This window comes from Nerophis lumbriciformis, linkage group LG02, assembly GCF_033978685.3.
Source record: "Nerophis lumbriciformis linkage group LG02, RoL_Nlum_v2.1, whole genome shotgun sequence".
Classification (NCBI taxonomy): domain Eukaryota; kingdom Metazoa; phylum Chordata; class Actinopteri; order Syngnathiformes; family Syngnathidae; genus Nerophis; species Nerophis lumbriciformis.
The window spans coordinates 40,189,585-40,214,495 of NC_084549.2; the positions used below are offsets into that span (position 1 = coordinate 40,189,585).

The 24,911-nt window shown below is 41.4% G+C and overlaps 1 protein-coding gene across 2 annotated transcripts in view; it reads right to left on the reverse strand.

Annotated features, from left to right (window-relative positions):
- Positions 1-4,204: 4,204 nt before the first annotated feature.
- Positions 4,205-24,911, reverse strand: part of valopa (vertebrate ancient long opsin a) — a 72,047-nt gene continuing 51,340 nt past the window's right edge. The window contains exons 4-6 of one of the 2 annotated variants that reach the window (XM_061962853.1): positions 17,318-17,551; positions 12,988-13,071; positions 5,954-6,014 (exon numbers count right to left, since the gene is read on the reverse strand). In XM_061962853.1, coding sequence (XP_061818837.1) covers positions 13,033-13,071; positions 17,318-17,551 — 273 coding nt within the window. In that variant the 3' untranslated portion in view covers positions 5,954-6,014; positions 12,988-13,032. Of the gene's footprint in view, positions 6,015-12,987; positions 13,072-17,317; positions 17,552-24,911 lie in introns of both variants that reach the window. The other variant, XM_061962844.1, reaches the window with a different exon arrangement.

The window sequence follows — 24,911 nt, forward strand, 5'->3', positions numbered from 1 at the left end:
GGAATTCAGTCTTTCATTAAAGTGAACAAAACAAGATCTCATTTGCGACTTTTTTCTCCTCAAAATAAGACTAAACCACTCAAATGATACCGGTAGTCAACGATACCAATTTGCGGTACTTTTTTGTGTGGTAATAAATAATAATTGTTTTTGATAGTAAAATTTCATATTTTATTTCAATATGTAAAAATTAACTAATTACGATAATTGCTGTCCAGTTGTTATATTGGATATATTTCTGAGTCTCAATTTCAGTTGCAAGTCAAAGACGTTGGATGGGAGTAGTGTATAGTTTATGGTGTGTTGGCTAGCTACTGCAGTCTGTGCTGTGTAGTCTTGTTGTGCACTAAAAAGTGTTAACACTGTAAGTATTGTACTTATTATGCAGCAGCTGTTTGATTGTAACATCCATCTTAGGCCCTGTTTACACTGCACACCAAATCTGATTTTTTGGCCCTTAAGTGACACAGATCAGATTTTTTTTGCAATTTTAAGCACTCCAAAGTGCTCCAGATCTGATCTTTTCGCATCAGATTCAGAACACATCAGCAGTAGTCCAAATCCAATTTAAATCTGATCTTTTCAAATATGACTTCAGTCTAAACGCAATACGACCTGAATGCGTCCTTTATGTGACTTTTTCATCAGCTTTGGGCGAGCAATGTCATTCGTGTGCGCTTAGAAGGACGAAACCACCAGCGCAAGTAAATACTTCATCACAACATCCTGTTTTGGTGAACAAAGTCTGTTAAAGACGACCAAATTTTCGCTGCATCACTAGTCAATAGTGCACAAATAATAGGCTGCATGTAATATATAAATGTATTTTTTGATTCTGAAGAAGTAGCGATTTTTGAAGGACCGGAACTGACCCTATGGCGCATTTGCTTACATGTGAGTTGAAACATAAAGCTAATCCACGCTGATGTCCAGTTAGAACCCTCCCAAATATATTACATTATATATATCCATTCATATATTTTAATTACTTTAATTTATTTTCACGTAAAAAAAATTAAAAACACACAGTTTTATGGTGTGGCGACTTTAATTTTATGTTGTCGCCGTAGCAACTTCCTCCCGGTCAACTTCCTTTAGGTTGGGGTCACATGCACGTTTGCACTGGAGTCTGATCAAAATCACATTTTACTTGCAGTGTAAACAGTCAGCTGGAAAAAATCAGATAAAAAAAAAATCTGATTTGTGCCACTTACTGCAGTGTAAATGTAGTCCGATGTCCTGGGCATGGCGTTAAAGTGCATCCGGCACTGGAGGCTCCTCTATGGGGTCTTGGGGCACTAGGAGGTTTACCCCTTTACTACTGTTACCCCAGGTGGCCCTTGGCAAAGGCCTAGTATCTGACTGCCCCCTAGCCAGGGATACGGTGAAGACCTCAACGGCAGAGCAGACGGAAGACGGTAGATTTAAGAACTACCACAACGGCTGCGATGGCGGAAGAAGGCTGCAGCAGAAAAGGTTCCCCAGTCGTCTTGGACTCCATGCCACTGGACCCTGACCCGATTCTGTCAAGGATCGTGTGGTGACTGTCTGTGCACCAGTCTACCCACATAAAACAAAGTCACGCACAGGCATCCTCCATAAAGGGATAAAACAAAGTCACGCACAGGCATCCTCCATAAAGGGATAAACCCCTACCAGGAGGAACGTTATACTCGTTCGAGTGACCGCCGATGATGAAATGTAGTCCTAGTTGTAGTTTTTACTAACAAATTAGGAGGTGTTGAAATTACCGTGTAAAATCGGGAATACTAATCAGTAGCGTGTCAATAGCTGTATGTAATGTATGTTAGCACCAAGCTAGCACATTTGTGGAACAGTGGAGCCTTACTTTACTTAGATTGGAGCGTTTTTTGAGTCAAGCGATCGACAAGTGCTGAGTCGGCAACCGAGTGTAACTTCACGCGCTAACCAGGTACCGTAAATTGGCACCGTAGGATTTTACGTGGGTAGGGTCTCCCAAGACAAACTTGTCCTAGGTGAGGGATCAGACAAAAAGCAGCTCGAAGACCTCTATGAAGAATAAAAATAAAGGACCCAGATTTCCCTCGCCCGGACGCGGGTCACCGGGGCCCCCCTCTGGAGCCAGGCCCGTAGGCGGGGCACGATGGCGAGCGCCTGGTGGCCGGGCCTGTCCCCATGGGGCACGTCTTCCTATGAGGAAGCAATGCCTGGGGAATCTGTGGTGGGCTCTTCTATTTCTGGGGCTGAGGTTGCTGAGGTAGTTAAAAAGCTCCTCGGTGGCAAGGCCCCGGGGGTGGATGAGATCCGCCCGGAGTTCCTTAAGGCTCTGGATGCTGTGGGGCTGTGTTGGTTGACAAGACTCTGCAGCATCGCGTGGACATCAGGGGCGGTACCTCTGGATTGGCAGACCGGGGAAGGGGAACCGGAGGGTGTGTTCTAACTATCCTATCGTGGGATCACACTCCTCAGCCTTCCCGGTAAGGTCTATTCAGGTGTACTGGAGAGGAGGCTACGTCGGATAGTCGAACCTCGGATTCAGGAGGAACAGTGTGGTTTTCATCCTGGTCGTGGAACTGTGGACCAGCTCTATACTCTCGGCAGGGTCCTCGAGGGTGCATGGGAGTTTGCCCAACCAGTCTACATGTGCTTTGTGGACTTGGAGAAGGCATTCGACTGTGTCCCTCGGGAAGTCCTGTGGGGAGTGCTCAGAGAGTATGGGGTTTCGGACTGGCTGATTTTGGCGGTCCGCTCCCTGTATGATCAGTGTCAGAGCTTGGTCCGCATTGCCGGCAGTAAGTCGGACACGTTTCCAGTGAGGGTTGGACTCCGCCAAGGCTGCCTTTTGTCACCGATTCTGTTCATAACTTTTATGGACAGAATTTCTAGGCGCAGTCAAGGCGTTGAGGGGATCCGGTTTGGTGGCTGCAGGATTAGGTCTCTTCTTTTTGCAGATGATGTGGTCCTGATAGCTTCATCTGGCCAGGATCTTCAGCTCTCACTGGATTGGTTCGCAGCTGAGTGTGAAGCGACTGGGATGAGAATCAGCACCTCTAGTGCCATCTCCGGGTTGGGGAGGAGACCCTGCCCCAAGTGGAGGAGTTCAAGTACCTCGGAGTCTTGTTCACGAGTGAGGGAAGACTGGATCGAGAGATTGACAGGCGGATCGGTGCGGCGTCTTCAGTAATGTGGACGCTGTATCGATCCGTTGTGGTGAAGAAGGAGCTGAGCCGGAAGGCAAAGCTCTCAATTTACCGGTCGATCTACATTCCCATCCTCACCTATGGTCATGAGCTTTGGGTTATGACCGAAAGGACAAGATCACGGGTACAAGCGGCCGAAATGAGTTTCCTCCGCCGGGTGGCAGGGCTCTCCCTTAGAGATTGGGTGAGAAGCTCTGTCATCCGGGGGGAGCTCAAAGTAAAGCCGCTGCTCCTCCACATCGAGAGGAAACAGATGAGGTGGTTCGGGCATCTGGTCAGAATGCCACCCGATCGCCTCCCTAGGGAGGTGTTTAGGGCACGTCCGACCAGTAGGAGGCCACGGGGAAGACCCACGACACGTTGGGAAGACTATGTCTCCCGGCTGGCCTGGGAACGCCTCGGGATCCCCCGGGAAGAGCTGGACGAAGTGGCTGGGGAGAGGGAAGTCCGACCTCGGATAAGCGGAAGAAGATGGATGGATGGATGGATTTTACGTGAATCGGTGCTCAGTCGGACCGGTGGGAATCGGTCGGTGCCAAGAATGTACCCATCCCTAGTCGTAACAAAGTTTCTGTATGTGAACCTGGGAAAGGGACATCGTCTTTGCCAGAGAAGCGCCCACCGGGATTTGACTGGCCCAAGAAGCACGGTGGCACAATTAACTTTTGCTTGTGACAGCGCCACATCCCGACGAGCCTCACATCCCCCGTGTAGAAACACTTTCCAAACACTATTAGTGAACTATTTTTGTGTGCAGAATAATAGTTTTTATAGTGTCAGATACATGCGAGGCCAAAACCCGACCAGCTGTTTTCAAACATGTCACACCGGGAGCAGCGACTGCTCTGATGAAGGCTAAAGTGACAGTCGAACCTGTGAGCAGGTAAGCGTTACATCTTACTCTCCATCTTTAAACTCCTTAAAATTTAAAAAAGACAAGATTAACGCAATCGTCCAATCCTACTGATCCATCAACTTTGCTCCCTTCCATGGAGACAGGAGGGGGGTTTCATGTCCGACGATTGGACTCCAAATGGAATCTTAGACACTTTGAAGACAGTCCTAGTGTAACTTAACTCTACAATGTGCAGCAGGCTGCAAATAGCCCCCAGGCCACCGTTGCTTTTATGGCTCTTTATTGGGGTTGAATGCGTGACGTGACGTGACATTACATTTGTGAGCAACCACAAAGCTACTTAGATTTTTAGCTTTGTCGCAAGCGAAAAATAGTAAAGGGGGAGTGTCAGCTGGAACTAATCGATGTGCTATTCACAGTCACTTTTATTGCAGAAATCGTAGGAAAAGGTGCTCTCAGAGGTGTCGTATCCACCCAGGAATTCATGTAAGAAAGCCAAACAATCACAGCCTGTACGGTCTGCATCGTGAGGTTACATTTTTATGAAGGTGCATGTCATAACGTACGCTGGTGGCTCGATGTAGGATTATGATCTAAGATTCATAGACTCAGCTCAAATGAGAAGTTGTCAAAACATAACCACTTGGAGAGCAGTGAAGAGTCAAAATGTGTACTTGTTGACAGGTCTGCAAGAACTAAACCTTCTAAAGAAAATTCTAATTTAGAGATACTGATCCTCAATTCTTGATTATAGACTAATTACTCAACAGATGTCTCAATGTATTGTCCATATAGTGTAGAAGGGTGTTTATTGTGTGCATCTTTATGTTTGTTGATCTCAAGTTTTCACTGCCTGAATACATCACCCAGCAGTCGAGGCAATTGGGACAACTGCCGTTGACCATCACCAGTAAGGATGAAAGCAGTGCCCTTCGCTAGTCTACACAGTATGAACTCAAATAAAAGTATCCAAATTCAGAAAAGGGGCTTTGACTCTTTGACGGGTGGAGATGAATGAAGAATGCCAAAGTAAAGCACTGAAACAGCATAGAAAAACAATGCGTTCTCTGCAGGCTTCCTCTCAGGGCTCCAAATACGAAGGCATCGAAGGAGATGAAAGGCTGCAATGTGGTATTTGTAAAGTACAGGCTAGCCGGGATTTGGGAAATGTCTTTATATGTAGGTTGGTGCTATCAGGTCTAATAAAGTGCCAGTCGTATTTTGTGCCACACTAGGTGTGCAAGTGTAATAGATGCCAGCTAGTGTGGCTGTGCGATAGTACGTTTTGTAAACCTCACTCCCCAACGCGTTAACAGATGCTCTTAGCTTGCTGGCTAGCGCTACTCAACTCTAAATCAGTGAGGATGTGTAGACGAGGGATCAAGGTGCAAGGCTGGTCTATGTGCCCTACACATGCATGCTTGAAAGTACACCACAGATAGTCACCAGCAATACAAACAAGTGTAAATCAAGCTTGCTTACAAAGAGTCTAATGAGCATTTCTGAATGCACGCTGTTATCTTTTGGGCTCATTTAAATAAAATATTGAGCACACTACTGCAATGTGACTGAACAAAGAGCTTCATTCCATTTCTGAACTTTTCTTTCCTCAACAACTGCAAATGAAATACAAAAGTAAGAGCTCCATGCAAAAACATTTAGTAATTTCATCCTCTCCAACAATTAAAACAAATCAGTGCAAAATAAAAAATGTCGGCGTAGACCTGCTGTGTGTACGTCCGCTGTTACATGGGACACACTTTGTTCTCTGGGATGGGCAGTTGGCCAATGGAGCTGCAATCAGTCGGAGACTCTTCAGACCTTGGCGATACTGAGCCGCCCACAGGGAAGCGGGCCGCAATGGTAGCCATTTCTCCCGTTTGACTCTCTGCAGTAGTTCCAGGTCGCCCTGACGTCTGGTTCATGTCTGCCATGTTCAGCGAACCGGTGAAGAGCTGAATGAAGCACTTCCTGAACTAGATAGAAATCAAGAACATTAAAAGTAGTCTCAAAACGTGTTTCGGTCAGTATAAGTTTTTAGTTCAACATTCAGAGTGACTAAGCATGTGCCCCTTATGTGGAATATGTGCTACTTAAGTTATTCTCCAGCCAAATTTTTAATTAAGCACTTCACTTGAATATTATTCAGTTCCTCCAGGAATTTGCGGGATTCACGCAAATCCAACCAATCCCCACAAATTATGCACGGCCTCCCAACTTTGTCCAATGCCCACAACTTCCCTGCACATTTTGGCCATTAAGTTCATTTTTTTCCAATCAGATTTGTCTCTGGGCAGTTTTCAAATGTGCACGTAAACTGTCTAATCATTACATATGTTTATTTCTTCTGTAGACGAAACAGGAACAGCAGCGTGAACCAATATATATATATATATATATATATATATATATATATATATATATATATATATATATATATATATATATATATATATTTATAGCTCAAATGGCACAACAGTCGTCCTCCCGCATAGCTCACACCGACTTCCTGTTCCTGGGTAATGTAGTGTATTTATACATATATACACCGACATCCTCACTTTGTTGTTTACTTGTATGTACTTATTTATTTAAACTTTTTTATCTAGACTAAGTCAATTATGAACATTCTCTTATTTGAAATACTGACCTACTAAAGAGGCAGCATTTACTTTTGTACATACCAGGTATGTTGAGGTATGATGATAATCTCTCATCCTTTAACCGACAAAAATGCTAGCTATTTTCGATAATTTTGTCGGTATAAACCTTAGAGTCATAGTTTGGTACTTGACACATAACTGTTTACATTCTAACGTTAGCATGTTAGCTTTTTTTAAGCTTATTTCACAGATACACACCTAAAAGTTATATTGTGGTACTTTACGCATGCTAGCTTTTTTTTTTTTAGCTCATTTTGATGAAACTCACAGAAAAGAGTCATATATTTCGTTACTTGACAGTATGTTGGTATTGTGATAACTGTTAGCATTTCCGTCCGTCTTCTGCTTTTCAGCATCACATGCAATTTCTGCAAAAATTGCATTTTCTACTTATTAATATCAGTTGTATGTCCAATAGAATGCTAAAAACCTAGTGACAGACAACCTCATTAAACGGAATGGAATTAATTTTTTTTTTACTAAATGACACATCAAGAAAGTAGATGGAGAGAACGAATGTGGGTTTTACAATATTAACTATGAATGATAAAACACAGAATATTAATAGCATATAAACATCACTCTTCTTTTACTTTTCAGACCACCTCCTCGATCGACATCTTTTACAATCAAGCAAAACGCAACGAAAATGCAACAAACACGGAAAAATAAGAACGCAAAGGGTAAAAAAACCCATCTACAATCTGATTGATTAATGTCACTTTTCTGCAGAACTTTGTTGTAAAAGTCTGCTTCTGCGTCTGCCCTTTACACCCGCGTTTCAGCCTGGCCTCTTAAGACCTCACTGTTGGCTTTGTAAGGTCATCTTAGCTTTAAACTAAACACAATTGATGTTTTTTCGAATAAGAATCGATTGGAGGATCGTTAAAGAAACAAATCGTTAAACAGAATCGAAAGTGGAATCGGAACCGGAAAAAAATTATCAATTCCTATCCATATATGTAATCTTAATAAATTCATGATTTTACTGTAATGGTGACAGTGATATGAATGAGGCAGAATGCCTTTTAAGTGTTTTACAAAACTAGCACTGTATAGCTAAGAGGCAGGAACATGACACACACTCACGAGAACAGTTCCTCGAACCCTTCCTCGGTTCTTCTTCGCTCCCAGAGTAGGTCTAACACTTTGACAAGCCTGCCGCTGCCCTCTGCAGCCCATACGGGGTAATTTTAGCTCACTACACAATATTCCCATCGCTATAATACTTTACAAGAATATCTCCTGCTTTTCCCAATTTACTGACTTCTTTCATCCTCTTTACCGCCTCACTGGTTGACCTATACTATAACGCGGTCCAAAGTCGATATTTTTTTAACCATTCAAAGCAATCTTTCTTTGATTTTTCATCGCTTCATGCGCAGGCTAGATTAGCCTCCAAAAACATGACCACTCCAACGCCGGCATAAACGCCAGTATGGCCTTATATAACAACTTCACACTTCTAAGCCACCAGCTAACCACTTTGCGCCGGACAGCGGCCAAGTTACACGGAACTCGGAAAAAACAACAACACTTTGGCTAGAAAAATAGTGGACATTTGGGATGCCTGAGATTCCAACCATTAAAATACTTTCTATAGTCCAAGACATACTGTAATTTGAAAACAGCACTGCACGGCTACAGTTTCGATGTTAAAAGGCAAAAAAAATATTTGGAAAGGTTTAAGAATCTTAATGGGTCGTATGCAGCCTTCGGGCCGCAATTTGCCTAGAGCAGTGGTTCTTAACCTGGGTTCGATCGAACCCTAGGGGTTTGGTGAGTCGGCCTCAGGGGTTCGGCGGAGCCTCCTCACGACACACCCGATTCATCGTGTAAATAAAAACTTCTCCCTATTGGCGTTATGGAGGCGGCATGGCGCAGTGGGCAGAGTGGCCTTGCCATATACCTGAGGGTTGCAGGTTCGCTCCCCACCTCTTGACATCCAAATCGCTGCCGTTGTGTCCTTGGGCAGGACACTTCACCCTTGCCCCCAGTGCCGCTCACACTGGTGAATGAATGAAGAATGAAGGGTGGTGGTCGGAGGGTCCGTAGGCGCAAACTGGCAGCCACGCTTCCGTCAGTCCACAGCTGTGGCTATGAAAGTAGCTTACCACCACCAGGTGTGAATGAATGATGGGTTCTCACTTCTCTATGAAGCGCTTTGAGTGTCTATAAAAGCGCTATATAAATGTAATCCATTATTATTATTATTATGGATACCCCCAAGAATGTTCCCTCTAATTTTCCATCTGATTTGCAGGTGTGTAATTTGTTGTGAATTCATGCACTGTGTTGGTTTTGTTCTTTGAACAAGGTGATGTTCATGCACGGTTCATTTTGTGCACCAGTAAAAAAAAACATGTAACTTTGTCTTGAATTTGAACAACATATTATTTTTCACTAAAGAAGGGTTCGGTGGATGCACATATGAAACTGGTGGGGTTCGGTACCTCCAACAAGGTTAAGAACCACTGGCCTAGAGGCACTTCTGGTTTTGCTTAGTGGGGCAAATAGTTGATATGGCTCCTGTTCATTTACCTCCAGCTATGTAGTGTCAGAATATTGTAAAGGTTTAGAAGCAAATATACAAGCCATATAACATTAAAAAAATATCTGAATGTGAGGGATTGGATCTATACCCTTTTAAAAGTGGCTGTTAGTTACATTTTTCAAACTAAAAAATATAACAAGAACACCACTGGATAGCATGTTACCATTAGTGGTTTAAAACAAGCATTTACATTTTTTAAAAGTCAATTTTTTTTTTTTTACAATTACTAATCATAAGAAACATAATTTGCTTGTCGGCCCAAGAAAAAAAGTCTTGCGTTCTTGTTCTTGTCACTCACCGCAGTCTCGTACACACATACACGCAAGCAGCCTGTACACAAAAGCTGTGAGGAACTCGCATGGCTGCTGCTTTCATGACCCCAAGATGCAGGAACCAGCAGACGATGAGCAGGTGAGATGAGTTTAATATACTTAAAACAGAGATAAAGCAGTCGTGCATGTACAGTTCTAAACACAAAGTGATCTTCGAGCACTGACGAGTGCTCGAGACAAGGCATAAATAGGACACAGGCTGATTGGCAGCAGGTGTGGACCGGCAGCCATTCAATAGCCAGTGAGGGAAGGACCACAGTGCTCGGCGGGACAAAAAGGAAATGGAACAAAATAAGAGCACTGATGGGAAGTAAATACAAAACAAGGAAACAAACAGAAATGAAGTGACAAATCATCACAGGACCCACCCCTTAGGGAACAGATTCCAGATGTTCCCAGGAAAAAACAAACGGAAACAGTTCAAAAGTCAAGGGAGTGCGGAGGCAGTGTCCTCGCAGCCACCGAGGGCGAGTCAGGTGGTGGCGACACGTTAAACGCCGCTGCATCCGGCGAGGCGGGCGACCATGTAACGGCCACATCAGAGGCCGCCGAGGAGGAGAAGGTCGCTTGTGGCACCGGCGCACCAGCAGCTACGAAGTTCCAAACCCGGGTCCTGCGGATCGCTGCCGACAGCGCGGATATGTCCATAACATGGCCAGTTTCTTGGTCGAGGAGGAAAAAGTCGCGTGGCTGCCGGCGCTGACAATGAAGACATCGTCGTGTGAGGAGCCATCGACGATGACACTGACAGCGTCATGGGCGGAGTAGTCGACGATGCTGCTGACGGCGTCATGGGCGGAGTTGTCAATGAGGAAGCTGGCGGCGCCGTGCGGAGTCCCACCGGTGATGAGGAAGATGGCGGCACCATGCGAAAGCCCGCCAGAGAAGATGATGTCATGAGAGGAGACGGCGAAACCGGGGATGACAGCGGCGTGTGCTTCACAACACCACTGTCGGTAGTAGCCCCCCCTTTACTAGGTGGCGGCCAGACGCCGTCCACCACTGGGAGAAGGAGTTCCCGGTTGTCGGTGTCCCCCGGTGTGAAAACCAGGGACGGCCAGCAATCACGGTGGCCTCCACCGGAGCCTTCGCCGGACTGGCAGGAAGAGCGGGTGCTGGCGGGGAGAGCAGCCGTGGTGCCGGTGCTAGAAACAGCCTTGGAGCAGGAACGGGTGCTGACGCGGGACTGTGACCGGCGTGCGACACGGTGTGGGAACCGGTGGTCAACGCACAGGCACAGGCGATCGTCGTGGAGCTGATACAGGAGGTTGTGCAGCAGGGGACGGAGAAGATGGCGGCGGTGGCCGCGCCAGTCGGAAAACCGGAACCGGCGGCCGAGCCAGGAGGAGTGAAGGCGGACAGGTCGGAGATCCGGAACCCGGTGGCCGAGCCATGAGGAGCGTAGACAGCGGTGGCCTAGCCGGTCGGAGAACCGGAACCGGCGGTCGAGGCGGAGGGAGAAGGCCCGAGCCTGCTATGGGCTGGGACCGCACAAACTTGGCTTTTAAGTCCTCCAAGAACTGTGCGGTCCAGAACGTCGGCTGAGCGTCATCGACAGGGGTCCTTGTGAGGTCACAGTCTGGCTCGAAGATCCTGTGAGGAACTCGCATGGCTGCTGTTTTAGTGACCCCAATATGCAGGAACCACTAGACGATGAGCAGGTGAGATGAGTTTAATATACTCAAAACAGAGATAAAGCAGTCGTGCATGTACAGTTCTAAACAGAACGTGAGACAAGGCATAAATAGAACACATGCTGATTGGCAGCAGGTGTGCTATCCATGACCTGCCTGCAACTCAGTCAAAGAAGTATGGCTATGCAGATGATCTGGCCATCCTACTTAGTAAGCCATCCTGGGAAGCAGCAGAACAGGGCCTCTGAGGACATGAACATCCTGTTCTCATACCTGAGGAACTGGCGTCTCAAGCTTAGCATGGGTAAAATAACATCTTCAATGTTCCACCTCAACAACATGGAAGCAGCCCGTGAGATGAACATCATGGTGGATAATTCCCAGTTACAGTCCCAGCCCGTTCCCACGTACCTCGGTGTGAAGCTTGACAGAACACTGACATTCAAACAACACCTGGACAGTGCCAAGGCAAAGACAAGTGCCTGTTCCGCCTTAATACGCCGCCAAGTCGGCACCACATGGGAAGCCACGACGAAGACACTGCACATGTCCACGCTGGCCCTGGTGTTCTCAGCCGCCGAGTACTTTGCCTTGGTTTGGTGCCGTAGCCCCCATGTAAAGAAGTTGGATGTCGCCGTCAACAGCGCCCTGCGGACCGTCCCCGAGTGCCTGCGAGGGACCCCAGTAAACCAACTGCCCATCCTCGCTGGCATCGCCCCGGCAAACATCAGACGAGAAGCAGCCACACTGGCCCTCTCCCGAAAGGCACAGACCAGCGAATTCCACCTCCTCCATAAGATCGTCACAGAAACACCACAACGAGTGCGCCTTAAGTCACGGCACCCCTTTGCCATGCAAGCCCACAAGTTATTCAGCACAACATCAGCTGATACTTCCAAGGCCACCTGTGTCAAGACGATATGGCGAGAACAGTGGAAGTTAGCAGAACCATCTACGCTGCACTACTACATCGATGACCCCACGGACGTCTCTGGCCAGGAACTGCCTCGGAAGCAATGGACAACCCTCAACCGCTTGAGGACCGGCGTCGGACGCTACGGAGCAACGATGAAGAGGTGGGGACTTGTGGATAGTGCCTCCTGCGAGTGTGGGGACCCAGTCCAGACAGTAGAGCACATAGTCACTAGTTGCCCCAAACACCGGCCACCGAATGGCGAACAAGGTCTGACTGACCTGGCTCGCCTCAACGGAGCTGTAAGTCTAAAGACACACGACAGAAGAAGAAGCAGCAGGTGTGGACCGGCAGCCAATCAATAGCCGGTGAGGGAAGAACCACAGTGCTCGGCGGAACAAACAGGAAATGGAACAAAATAAGAGCACTGATGGGAAGTAAATACAAAACAAGTAAACAAACAGAAATGAAGTGACAGATCATCACAAAAGCAGTCCCAGAGAAGTTGTTATGACAGAATATACATTCAATGATTGCTAACGTTAGAAACAAACCATTGCTAAATTTCTATCATTAGCTAACAACAAACAAAGCTAATGCATTGTTGTGTGTTATAGCCGGTGGTTTTACGTGCTCAAAGCCGGAAGACTTTGAAAAGTTAGAGCCCTCTATGCAGCCACGTAAATGTTGCAAACAACCTCTTTTTAAGAGGAAATAATATTTAAAAGATTGTTATTAATGTGGACATTTCAGACTATTTGGTTGTCCACACTTTCTTCTACACTCAAAAGGAGTTCAAAGGACCCGGCAATGTTGTGAGGGTACCACTATGACCAGGGCCGCCTTTACTTACTGTGAGGCCCAGGGGCTGAAAAGTTTTGGAGCCCCCCCAAGCTAGTCAAACACAGCATCCTGTTGCCTGCAAATCGACATCCTCCTGAAAAATATCCCAATATGAAGCTCCAATTATTGCAAAATACAAATGGAATATTGTGTTTGAAAATACCCATGTAAGCTTTTTGAAAATATTTATCATAACATTGATCTATTATGTGCTTTTTGTAACCTAAAATTATTTGCCACCGAGTTTTTGAATGCATACATTCACAACACTTATGGTTTGAAATTGAATCACTTCAATGGAATAGCAACAGTTCAAGGAAGTACAGAACATTTGTTTTTATTGGGATATGACATAGACACTGATTATAACGTGAAATATATTCCAAACTTATCTATTATCTATCCAAAATATATTCACAAATGCAAATGGTCAAAGATAACACTTCAATAAAAAAATACATCCCTAAATAAATACGTGTCTTCTTTTACATCCACGTGTACATAATCTTTACTGCACAAAGGTCACAAAATATATTTTACATCCACGTGTACATAATCTTTACTGCATAAAGGTCACAAAATATGCTGATTATACTCTGGACTGGTCCCCAGTGAATCACCGGCGGATTGGTACTAGGACTGCATGAAAGTCAGCTATGTGAATCACTATACTACAATTGGCTTTTATACTTACACAAATGTGTTTATGTAAGCTCAATGCTCAAAAGAAAATAATGAGTGTGTTATATACTTGCTATATTGATAATGTATATTCACTAAGGCTACCAACACTGGTTGCCTATTGGTATGGTACGGTATGGTATAGTATGGTATGGTCAGGTAAGATAAAAAATGCCAAAACTGGGGGAATGATCCCCAAACTATAACATGTTTTGTGTTTTCACAACAACCTTAATCTTCTAATGAGGTCTACTGTGTCTCAAGCTCATGCTCGTGCCAGATGTAATGAAAGCTGCTGCTAGGAATTCTGAAAAATAACACGAAAATATGGCAGCTTTGAGTGAATTTTGATGAACAAACAGATTCAACACTGGTAGCAGATCTGTGGAGTCTGCATGTCCTCCCTATGCTTGCATGGGTTTTCTCGTCCCCAGTTCCCAAAACATGCATGTTGGGTTATTTGGACACCAATTTACCAATTTATTAATGATAGTTTGTTCACATGTGCCCTGTAATTGTACCCCTTGTTTTCCCAAAAGTCAGATGGATTACACTCTTGCTCTCTCACTACCCAAAAAAGGATAAGCCGTTTAACGTCATAATATAAGTCACTTGACTTCAAGTATTGGCAGCTTAGTTTAAGCAGTAGGAATTCTGATTCAATATCCTTATTTACATCTACTCTTCTTGTTGACCCATTTAAAGTCCCCAAAAGTAGGACACATGGGCAGGCAGACCGTGTGCACTTCCCTCCAGGAGGGTCTGATCTAATGCCTTCTTCACATAAATACACACTCACTTGACGATGTAATACATGCACTTTTTCCATTTATTTGGTTCATGGATACATAATATTTGGAAAGATTCTTGGTGGAACCAAGCCCCTAAGAAGTTCTGAATACTCTATCAAAATTGGTGCCTTGAAACAGAAATACAAGCAAAAGAGTGTCTGGCACCATAAACTGCACATTCTATATTAAATTACAGCATCACATATTCTGTAAAAAACAACAATATAAACAATGTTGAATTATCCTTTAGAAACACACAGTAACTGGGTTCCATAGAGTGCATTCTAATGCATTCAGATGCCTTTGTTTGTCAATGTAATGACTTATTACTAGATGTTCATGTGTGCATATTTAATGTTTTAAATCAACACTCTTCCACACGAGAGACAACATGAAAAAGTATTTTTTTGCTCATGCGTGTCATAGGTCACACTTGCATCTGCAATTGGACAAAATCATATCAGCGATAACTTAAACATGTTCTGTTGCTAGACTTAAACCAATACATTTGGGAATGTTTTCACTTTAAAACCTACCAAATAATGAAAAAACATTTAATTTCTTGAAATGTTATTTGTGCAAAAAGGCCATGAATAAGGGCAATGTGTTGTAAATTAAGGCATATATGTATATTATTAATACAGTAGTACTTACAAACTTAATTAATTGGTTCTGTGACCGAGCTTTAAGTCAAAACACTTGTATCTTATCAACATCTCCTATTGAAATTAATTGAAATCAATTGTATTAGTGCTTACCCTAAAAACAGCACAAATTGAACATGTAACATGCCTTTTAAAAATAAATAATAACTTTAAGATATGAATCATTGTATAAAAACAATACAATAGAATGTAATTTTGTATAATTGTATAATTGTATCTCATTGCAGTCACTTCTCGGTCGAACTTACCATCAGCAGCTTTACTTTTTTTTCATGGATAAATGTCCGCCGTTTAGATATTACTGTAACATCCTTGACTGGTGTTATACTCACTTTGCATCAGTATGGTGCGGGCTTGTACTGATATGCTCAAATTGCTTCACAAAGCTGGCAACACGCTCAGTCATGTTTTTGATTATTTATTTTTCAAATTCAGTGAATATCATTCAATTCTTCTTCTCAGCACTGTTCTTTACACTCACTTTCTTCCTTCCCATGGTTGAAAAACAAAGTTATGTCCATGTCTAGCTAAAATCTAATGCTAAAGAGTAAGACCAGATGCTTTGGATGGCTTTTACGGGTTCATTGTGACATTTGTAACACCAACTAATACTGGGGATACTTATAACTAAAAATGTTGCTTGCAATTTAAAGCAAAACAATTTGCCAAGACACAGCTATTATCTCAAAACACTCTTACTTTGGGGCACTCTTAAAGGGGAACTGCACTTTTTGATTAGGAATTTTGCCTACCGTTCACAGACATGAACATTAGAGGTGAGACTATTTGGGCATCTCACGATTTAATCAGATTCCGATGTTTGGAGCGACGATTTGACTCAGAATCGATTCTCAATTCAACACCTTTCTCTATTCAAACATACATCCATCCATTTTCTACCGCTTGTCCCTTTTGGGGTCGAGGGGGGTGCTGGAGCCTATTTCAACTGCATTCGGTACACCCTGGACAAGTCGCCACCTCATCGCAGCCATTCAAACATATTCTGGCAAAACATTATTTGGTATTGAATTAAAACAAAATCTTTTTAAAACTGGTTGCAGGTTACAAAACCTCCTTTTGCGTGCTGTTGTAATATGTATACAGGCACGAGTAAGCATGAAAATGGCTTAAAACCATATTTTTTCAAATGTAAAAATATAAACCGATTTAGAATCAGAATAATAAGAATCGCAATTCAGATGCAAATCAATTTTTTTAATCACACCAATGAACACATTTTTCTATTTTTATTTCTAAATTGAAAAATAGGGATAATACTCGAAAGGCCAAAAATGTAGCTAATGGGAGTCATCTATTTTGCCCTAAAGCGATCTAAAAAGACATCCAAAAACCGCCAACAATACTCCATTTATGCATCACACTTGATGCGATTCATCTGTGAATTTAATGCGCCCAAAAATAAGTTCCACCAATGCTTAAATGACCAAAATGCAGTAAATATTACATGGTATTACGAATGTGCCTGTTACTATATTACTATACTATTATATACTACAGTATATACTATTTTGTACTTACAACATGTATATAAAACATTCTTGGAGGTTTTTTAGAGGACTTTATAAGCGGAATATATCAAATCCCCATTACCTGCATTGTTAGCCACCTCTTGCTCGTGTTTATTTATGATATAGAATGCATAGAAAAGAGAAAGGCATATGTGTTCTTGTCTCCCATAGGAATTGAGAATGATTAAAAAATTCCAAAAAAAAGTTTGGTTCCCCTTTAAGTTAATATACCACTGTTTTATAATTTATCAATATCATCAATATAATTATTATTTTATTTTGTTCCATTAGCCTTAAAGATCTACTTTTTATCTTAAACATTTTAATTCTCCATAATGTATATACTACAGTACATTCTATAAATGCAAATCAACAATGATCAACAATATATTCTCTCTCTCGCACTAAAATCTCAAGACAGCACAATTTGTACGCACCAATGACTGGCTTACAAGCATGAAATAGGTGGGTTATGTGTTTTTCAGCAGAGCCTCTTCTGGACAATTGTAGCAACTGAATTGCACAATTCATTTATTTATAGACCATGCATTATTTAGAGACACAAACTCCCAACAGAATGAGATCTTACTGTATGATTCAGTTGCAATTAAGACCTGCTGTATACACATGTACAGTCATACTGTATGTTTAAACTTGAATTATAGGAATGTTACCTGTTTGTTCATGAACACGTAGATGATTGGGTTGTATACCGCAGCGGTCTTGGAGAAGAATGCCGGGATGGAAGCCAACCTGGCATCCAACTCAATGGTGGGATGGGCAGTGACCAATATGGCGAAGACTGCATATGGTGTCCATGCCACCATGAATGCAATAATCATCACTACTACCATACGGGTCACCTGACGCTCAGGCTTCCTGGCAGTGGCCAGACGGCCATGGGACACCTGGAAGAAACGAAAAAGGTTGCTGATTTTTATAGAATGCGAGGTACAGATTATTTTATTACAAGGGTATATAGTACAAGTTTCAAGATTTAACTTGGTGAAAATGTGTGTTGTACAAATTTGTATTTCTGGTCTTTAACTCCAGATCCAAGCGTGACACACTTTTGGGATGTGTCAGTTCTGTGATAGTTAGGGTTGGGCATCGCTTGAATTTGGACGATTCCGGTTCCCCGTTTCAATTCCCATTTCAATTCCCGTTCCCAACGATTCTTGATTACGATTCTTTTAAGAGGCAGTGTCAAAAATTTTAAATCTAAAAAAATATTTCTCACATGGTTTTTTTCAACCAGTATGTACATATCAATCCTGCAAACTTGAATGTTATGACGTTTCTTTTCACAGGAGTACATTTTCACAAAAGTTTTGCTGTATTTTTGAACACTTATAAAAAATAAACATTTATCCTGTCCATTGTGAACCGTTCCTTGTTTTATGCTGCCGATTCCGCTCATTCATGAGCAATGTTGGGTTAGTTACTGAAAACCAGTAACTAGTTACAGTTACTAGCTACTTTATTTCAAAAGTAACTCAGTTACTAACTCAGTTACTTACACCAAAAAGTAATGCGTTACTGTGAAAAGTAACTATTTAGTTGTTTCTTTTTTTTAAGGCTACCATTAATGCCCTTTTAGCCTTCATTTCAGTACTGTTATTGCACTGGAGAATAATACAATCTGTTGATCAACTTGACAAGCATTTGCATCACTGAACTCTGCTAACCAATGTGGTCTACATACAACACACAAAGACAAAGATATGTTTCAAAGGGCCAATTTATTTCGGGCCAGAACAAATTGACAAAACTATTTTAAATAGCTGCAACATAACATACATAAGTAACAAACCGCATAATAACAACATGTCACAACATGTCACTACATACTGTAGCTATAAACCTGGCTTCACCCAAGGAAGGCACACATGACATGATTATTTGTCACGTCACTATATACAGCACACATCCTGCTATACACACGCCTAACCAGGCATTTTTTTCTCTCAAGGAATTGTGAAATAAAATCATGTCTTCAGGAGATCAACACTGTACTGAAGCCCAAAACACTCTACGCATTTCCCCAGTTTTAGTTTAGAGATAATGAAAGATTGGCCTGGCCCACTAGGATCCCTCTTTATGTTTGTGAACTTTATAGTCTATACATTTAGAGTGATGTGATAATCAAACACTCTAGAAGTCCAGAATGAAAGAGTATATAAGAGAATTAACAGAGTGTGTATACCTTCAGTGCTGAATGATGAGCAGAGGCAGAGTTTGGAGTGTCTTCTTTAGCTTGCTTTCCATGTTTATGTACTCACTGTCCACTGTGTCCAGGTACTTGGAACATGTTCTCCGTGCCATTCGCTGTTTGACGCCCGCTATCATGCTAATTAGCTGCCTGAAAGCGGGTGACTCCACTGTAGAAATAGCCTGCTTGTCTTCTAGCACATACGCTGTAATGGCTCTATCAATGTTGTCCTGGCTAGCAGTCCCTCCGTTAAAATCCAGCCGCTGTTCCTGAGGTGTAGGTGGAGGTGGAGGTGAAGTGGCATCGGAGTCTGTCTCTCTCTTTACTAGCTTTGTCGAAGCATGTTGCTTTTGTAGCTGTTTCAGCAGATTTGAATTGCTGTTTTGGGCAGTAGATAGGATCTTTGATCCAAGACACAACTTACATTTAACTAAAATGTTCTTTTCTTTGTGCTCGACAAAAGAAAAGTAGTGAGAATATCTCCATGTTAAGAAACTCGACTCCGGCTCCGCCATGATGTCTTGTAGTTAGTAAACACCCCCCCCCCCCCCCCCCCCCACACACACACACACACACACACACAGCGCACCTCTTATGAGACAGGAAGATTCAGAAGGACGACACTAATAAAACACACTAAGATCTTCTCAATATCTAGCCAATACTATATAAAAAGTAACGTAAAATAACGCAGTAACGCATCATGTAGTAACGGTAACTGAGTGATTACGCGTTAGACTACTAGCTACCACCGGAAATAACGGCGTTACAGTAACGCGTTACAAAGTAACGCGTTAGTCACCACACTGTTCATGAGTAAAATCAGCTGATATCAATCACATGTAATAAAGCTGGCATACTTGAATTTTGTGTCACCAGGCAGAATTCACGGAAGTAAACAAGGTAGGGGTCAAACTTTAAAAAACTCTTGATATATAATTGTAATCGTTTATACTTCATATTGCATTGTGATCAGACTCTGATGTGGGGGTTGTTGTTAAAGTTGAATGAGTTGTAGTGTGTTGTTCAGTCTGTTATAGCTTGCTTTAAACAACGCAAATTGAATTGTCTCTGATAATTTTTCCAATATATAAAATCTTAAATTCTTTATTTTTATACAAATTATTATTGTTATGTAACAATCTATGCGGTGTGACATAAAAACATTTTTATTATGTATGCTTTTGTGTATGTGTGTCTATGTGTGTGTGAGAGCGTGTAGGCGCATTCATATATTTATTTTATTATTGGATTGTTCTGGCAAAAATGGCTTTACAGCAGTTTGTACTGTATATGTAAATGTTTGGCAAACTTCCCTTCTTCAATTTGGCATGAAAGTAATATGTAGACTTAAAGCATTGTGACTGCCGATTACATGTGAAAACAGCTGTGTAAACTTGATCACAAATCACAGTACACAGAGTTGGAATAAAGAATAATAAAAAATATTTAAGTTAGTGTAGTGATATCACATTTATTTAGATGCTTATTTAATTACATTACACATATATTTAGTATATACATATCAGTACACTAACTTCAGAACTGTATAAACTGCCAAATGATTTTAGCCCAAAGCGGCCCAAGTCAAAAAGTTTGGACACTCATGCTCTAGACTATTATTAATCTACTTGTTAATTTCCCGGTAATAGCTGCTTACTTTCTGCTTTAACTTGCTTCCATCTACACTCCCTAAACTTCCCTAAGCACTTATTTATTTTGTTGTTTCAAGCTAATTTAGTAGCTATCTTGCCCGCTCATGCTTGCTCTTTCTTTGTGTGTAACATGTTTAGCCTGTCCTCCAGTGATAATGCTATTTTTAAGAATGAGAATTATAGAATTATAAACAACAGTGTGGGGCCGCGTCCCACACTGTTGATGGAGATAGTAGATACTGTAACTGTTATTGTGGTCAGTGCTTCCGGTCGGTGGACTGAGTCTCAAAAATGGGAATTAAAGTTTAAAAATGTGGAAGTTTCCGGGAAAATCAGAAAGCAAAACCTGGTTCGCATTGATGCCTGATGCTCAATGCCCAACCCTATAGTGATAGTACTGATTATGCTAAAAAGTAAAGTCTTTTCAGGTACTCGATTTAAGAATTAAAAAAACACATCACCTCAATGCAACCAAATGCAACAATGTCAAGGAGGGGTCAGCAGAGTAGACAGACACACTAATCAATGGCTAACCAGCTTAGAGTTTGTTGAAAGGAATTTAAATTGTATCACAACAAGCTGTCCTGGCTGTTAATAAGATTTGATGTTCTTACAAGTAGCAGCCGACAGATAGGGCCACTTGGTCATATGTCTACCTTAGATGCAACCTATGATGATTTTAATCTACATTTAAAACACTAACTTGTGGTCTAGATAATATGTATTGGATTAGTTTTGCTTCACGATCACATTTTAATCCATTTTTTGACTCGTCTGCAAGTTCGCTTATGGAGGCATTCCCAAATCTCAAAAGCGTCATAATTCATCTTTTGAAAATGCACGCTTAAATATATATCTTGAAAATGAACGTCACCACTAGATTTTCCCAGAAACGGTCGGAAAAAAACCGAATTAAACATTTTATACATTCACCGGTCAGAACATTATGTACACTTGCACATTCTTTGATCGATACAGATCTGCATAAAAAAAGACAATACTAGCAGCTTTTAGGTCACTGAATGTCAATCGTCTGCGTTTATATACTGATGACACGAATATATTAAAATATTACTTTATCCTACCTTTAATTTTGTTACCTCAAACTCAGCTGGCCTCATTCAGAACTCCTCCTCCTCTGGCTGATAACTTTAGTTAGTGTACAAGTAAGTAAGTCTACCTTAGTGTGATTTCACAAGTCGTAGCCACACTACAAAACTCTACGGGCAGAGGCATCCAAAATTGTGTGCAAGTTCACACTTAAATGCATAAACCTTATGATTTGATGCATTACCAGTGTTTAACAGGAATATCCAACAATATAACAAGTTTTATAAGTCAGACAATTATCAATGCACTTGTTACTAAAGGTGCAATGCAAGACATGTAATTTTATCAACACAATGCATGTAAGACAAGAGCCAAACTCAAACAACACAAATGTTCAACTGCAGCAAATCTTTGTAACTCCAGTGTCTACCCGTGCAAATGTGAATTACAGGAGTTGACTCCCACCACTATTTATAGACCATGCATTATTTAGAGACACAAACTCCCAACAGAATGATATCTTACTGTAGGATTCAGTTTCAATCAAGACCTGCTGTATACACATGTAAAGTCATACTGTATGTTTAAACTTGAATTATAGGAGGATATGTTACCTGCCGTGAAATATGTACCGTTTAAATTTACAGCGTGGTTCCTTATATCTCAAAGAATGTAATGTGTATATACTCTAGTATACATTCTTTATATACATTGTTACCTCAGTTTTTATAAGGCCAGTTTTCGTCTAAGGCTTTCCCCAGTTTCCATATACCAACTTGGTTATTGTACAGCCAAACAATGCACCAAACAAACTTGTTTATATCGTTCCGCAGAATCGAAAGATCCCAGAGAATAAAATGCGTTGGTGACCTGTGCTATTAATACAATTTGTGGGTCCAACTGTGTTTGTAATGTGTCTAGTAGGGTTGTTCGGTATACCGGTACTAATAAAGTATCAGAATACTAATTGATTGAAATCGGTACTATACTGCCTTTGAAAAGTACCGCTACCGTTCTTTCATCTAAGTGCCGCTGTGTGGCGTGACTACAGAGCCGAGGCGCATGATGTTGAGTGTGTCAAAACTCAACACAAAGTGCATACAAGCAATAACATCTTGGAGAGGAGGAATGGCAAAAAAAGATTATTCTACTGGTTAATAAAGAATGTGTGTGGAGCGCAATATGGAGGTATTTGGGCTTAAAAACTAACAGTAAAGGTGACTCTTTAAACAAGGAAGCGCCGCAATTCAAGTGTTGCTTTAGAACACGCCACGCCAAATGTGGCGATTAGTATTACCACCTTTGCTTCAAACTTCGGTAAACATTTTAATAATAGGCATTCAGATCTGCACAAGGAGTTATAAAGAGTGACAGGTAATGATGTTGTTGTTACACCTATACTGTTGTTCGGCTGCGGTGCAGACCAAAGTACAGTAGCACAGGGCAGACGTTCCCTTAAGCGACAATGTTTTCGTCGGGTTAACACACTTCAATTTACCCAGTAATGGGTCTGTTAAGCTCCACTTTCAGATCAGAATGACGAGGCCGCCAATTTGTGACAATCTGGTTGATTTATTGTTATTTTTGCAGGACACAACCAGACCCTTCCATCACTCGACAGCGCAGTGCAGCGCTACCGCTCTCTCTCTTTGCTCGCCAAATCACTCACTGATGTCACTCAGACAACACGTTGCCATTCTCACAAACATACATACTGTACGCTACTCTCATAAGTTAACCAGCTCCTCTGTTGTGCACATGTAGATACATAACATGTATCTACATGTTATGCATCTACATGTATCTCCAAGCAGCGCACACAGCTGCTTGGATTGATGCCAAAATATTAGCGGAGTTAAAACTGCCCGATTAGCAGTCAACTAATACAAGTGAAATGACAATATTTTTTAACAAATTGCTACAATTTGTGTTTTGTCTTTAAACAAAAGTGCGTTTTAGCTGCTAGATGGCTTATTTGGGTACATTTATCCATAGTTTTGTTTTTAGTACTTACTAATAACTGTATTTTACTTAAAGCACAGACCAGTAGTAAATCTTGAAGCATTTAATATAATGTAAATAACGCTTTTTATTATATTCTAACCCAGTGGTCACCAACCTTTTTTAAACCAAGAGCTACTTCTTGGGTACTGATTAATGCGAAGGGCTACCAGTTTGATACACACTTAAATAAATTGCCAGAAATAGCCAATTTTCTCAATTTACCTTTAACTCTGTTATTATTAATAATTAATTATATTTATCTTTGCAGAAACACTGATCATCTTAATGATTTCTCACAATAAATATATATAGAAACAGATAAATATCAATATGCAACACTTTATTTTTATATTTTCTCTAAGTGCACATTTTTCAAATTGAACATTTTCAAATGATCATTTCTAAGACAGTCTTGTGAAATCACAATATCCCATTTTAACTAGCTAGCCACTAAAATGTTTTAACAAATCATGAATTACTTTGCACCATGTTTGTACAAATAATAACTCATGTAAAATACAAAAGTCAACTCTCAAATTTTTAAATAAATCATGTCACACTTTGAACTGGACACCAAATCTGTTATCTGTTTCTTTGTCAGTTAGTGAAGACCAAGTCTTTAAAATATTTTCTTGGATTGTCAAATTCTATTTGAGTTTTGTCTCTCTTAGAATTAAAAATGTCGAGCAAAGCGAGACCAGCTTGCTAGTAAATAAATACAATTTAAAAAATAGAGGCAGCTCACTGGTAAGTGCTGCTATTTGAGCTATTTTTAGAACAGGCCACGGGGCTACTCATCTGGTCCTTACGGGCGACCTGGTGCCCACGGGCACCGCGTTGGTGACCCCTGTTCTAACCTAATTCTTGATTACGGCAGACTATATGTAAAAAGGAAAATTGTAAATTCTACTTTGAGTGCAACAAGAAAAGCCCAATGTGTTTAATGCCTTTTAATTTATATTTTAACCTTCTAAAATTGTTCTTTAAGTGCAATAGTAAACATGTTTATTGTATTGTAAGATTTTCTGTTAAAATAAAGGCAATATTGACATTTTTTGTAGTTTCCTTTATTTTGAAAATATGGAAAAGTATTGCTATACATTTTGGTACCGGTACCAAATTATTTGTATCGGGACAACCATAGTGTCTACTACAAAACATGCCTGTGTCCGTCTGCTTTAAACTCCCCTTCCTGAAGTCATTATCCCCAAGCCTCTTCAGCCCTCTATAATGTCATCATTTGTTGACTTTGTACTTATACTATACATTTTGGAACAGATTACTGACAAAAACCTAGGTACCACTCTGTTTGTCTTTAAAATGTGGTGTGTCAAATAAGGTTAAATG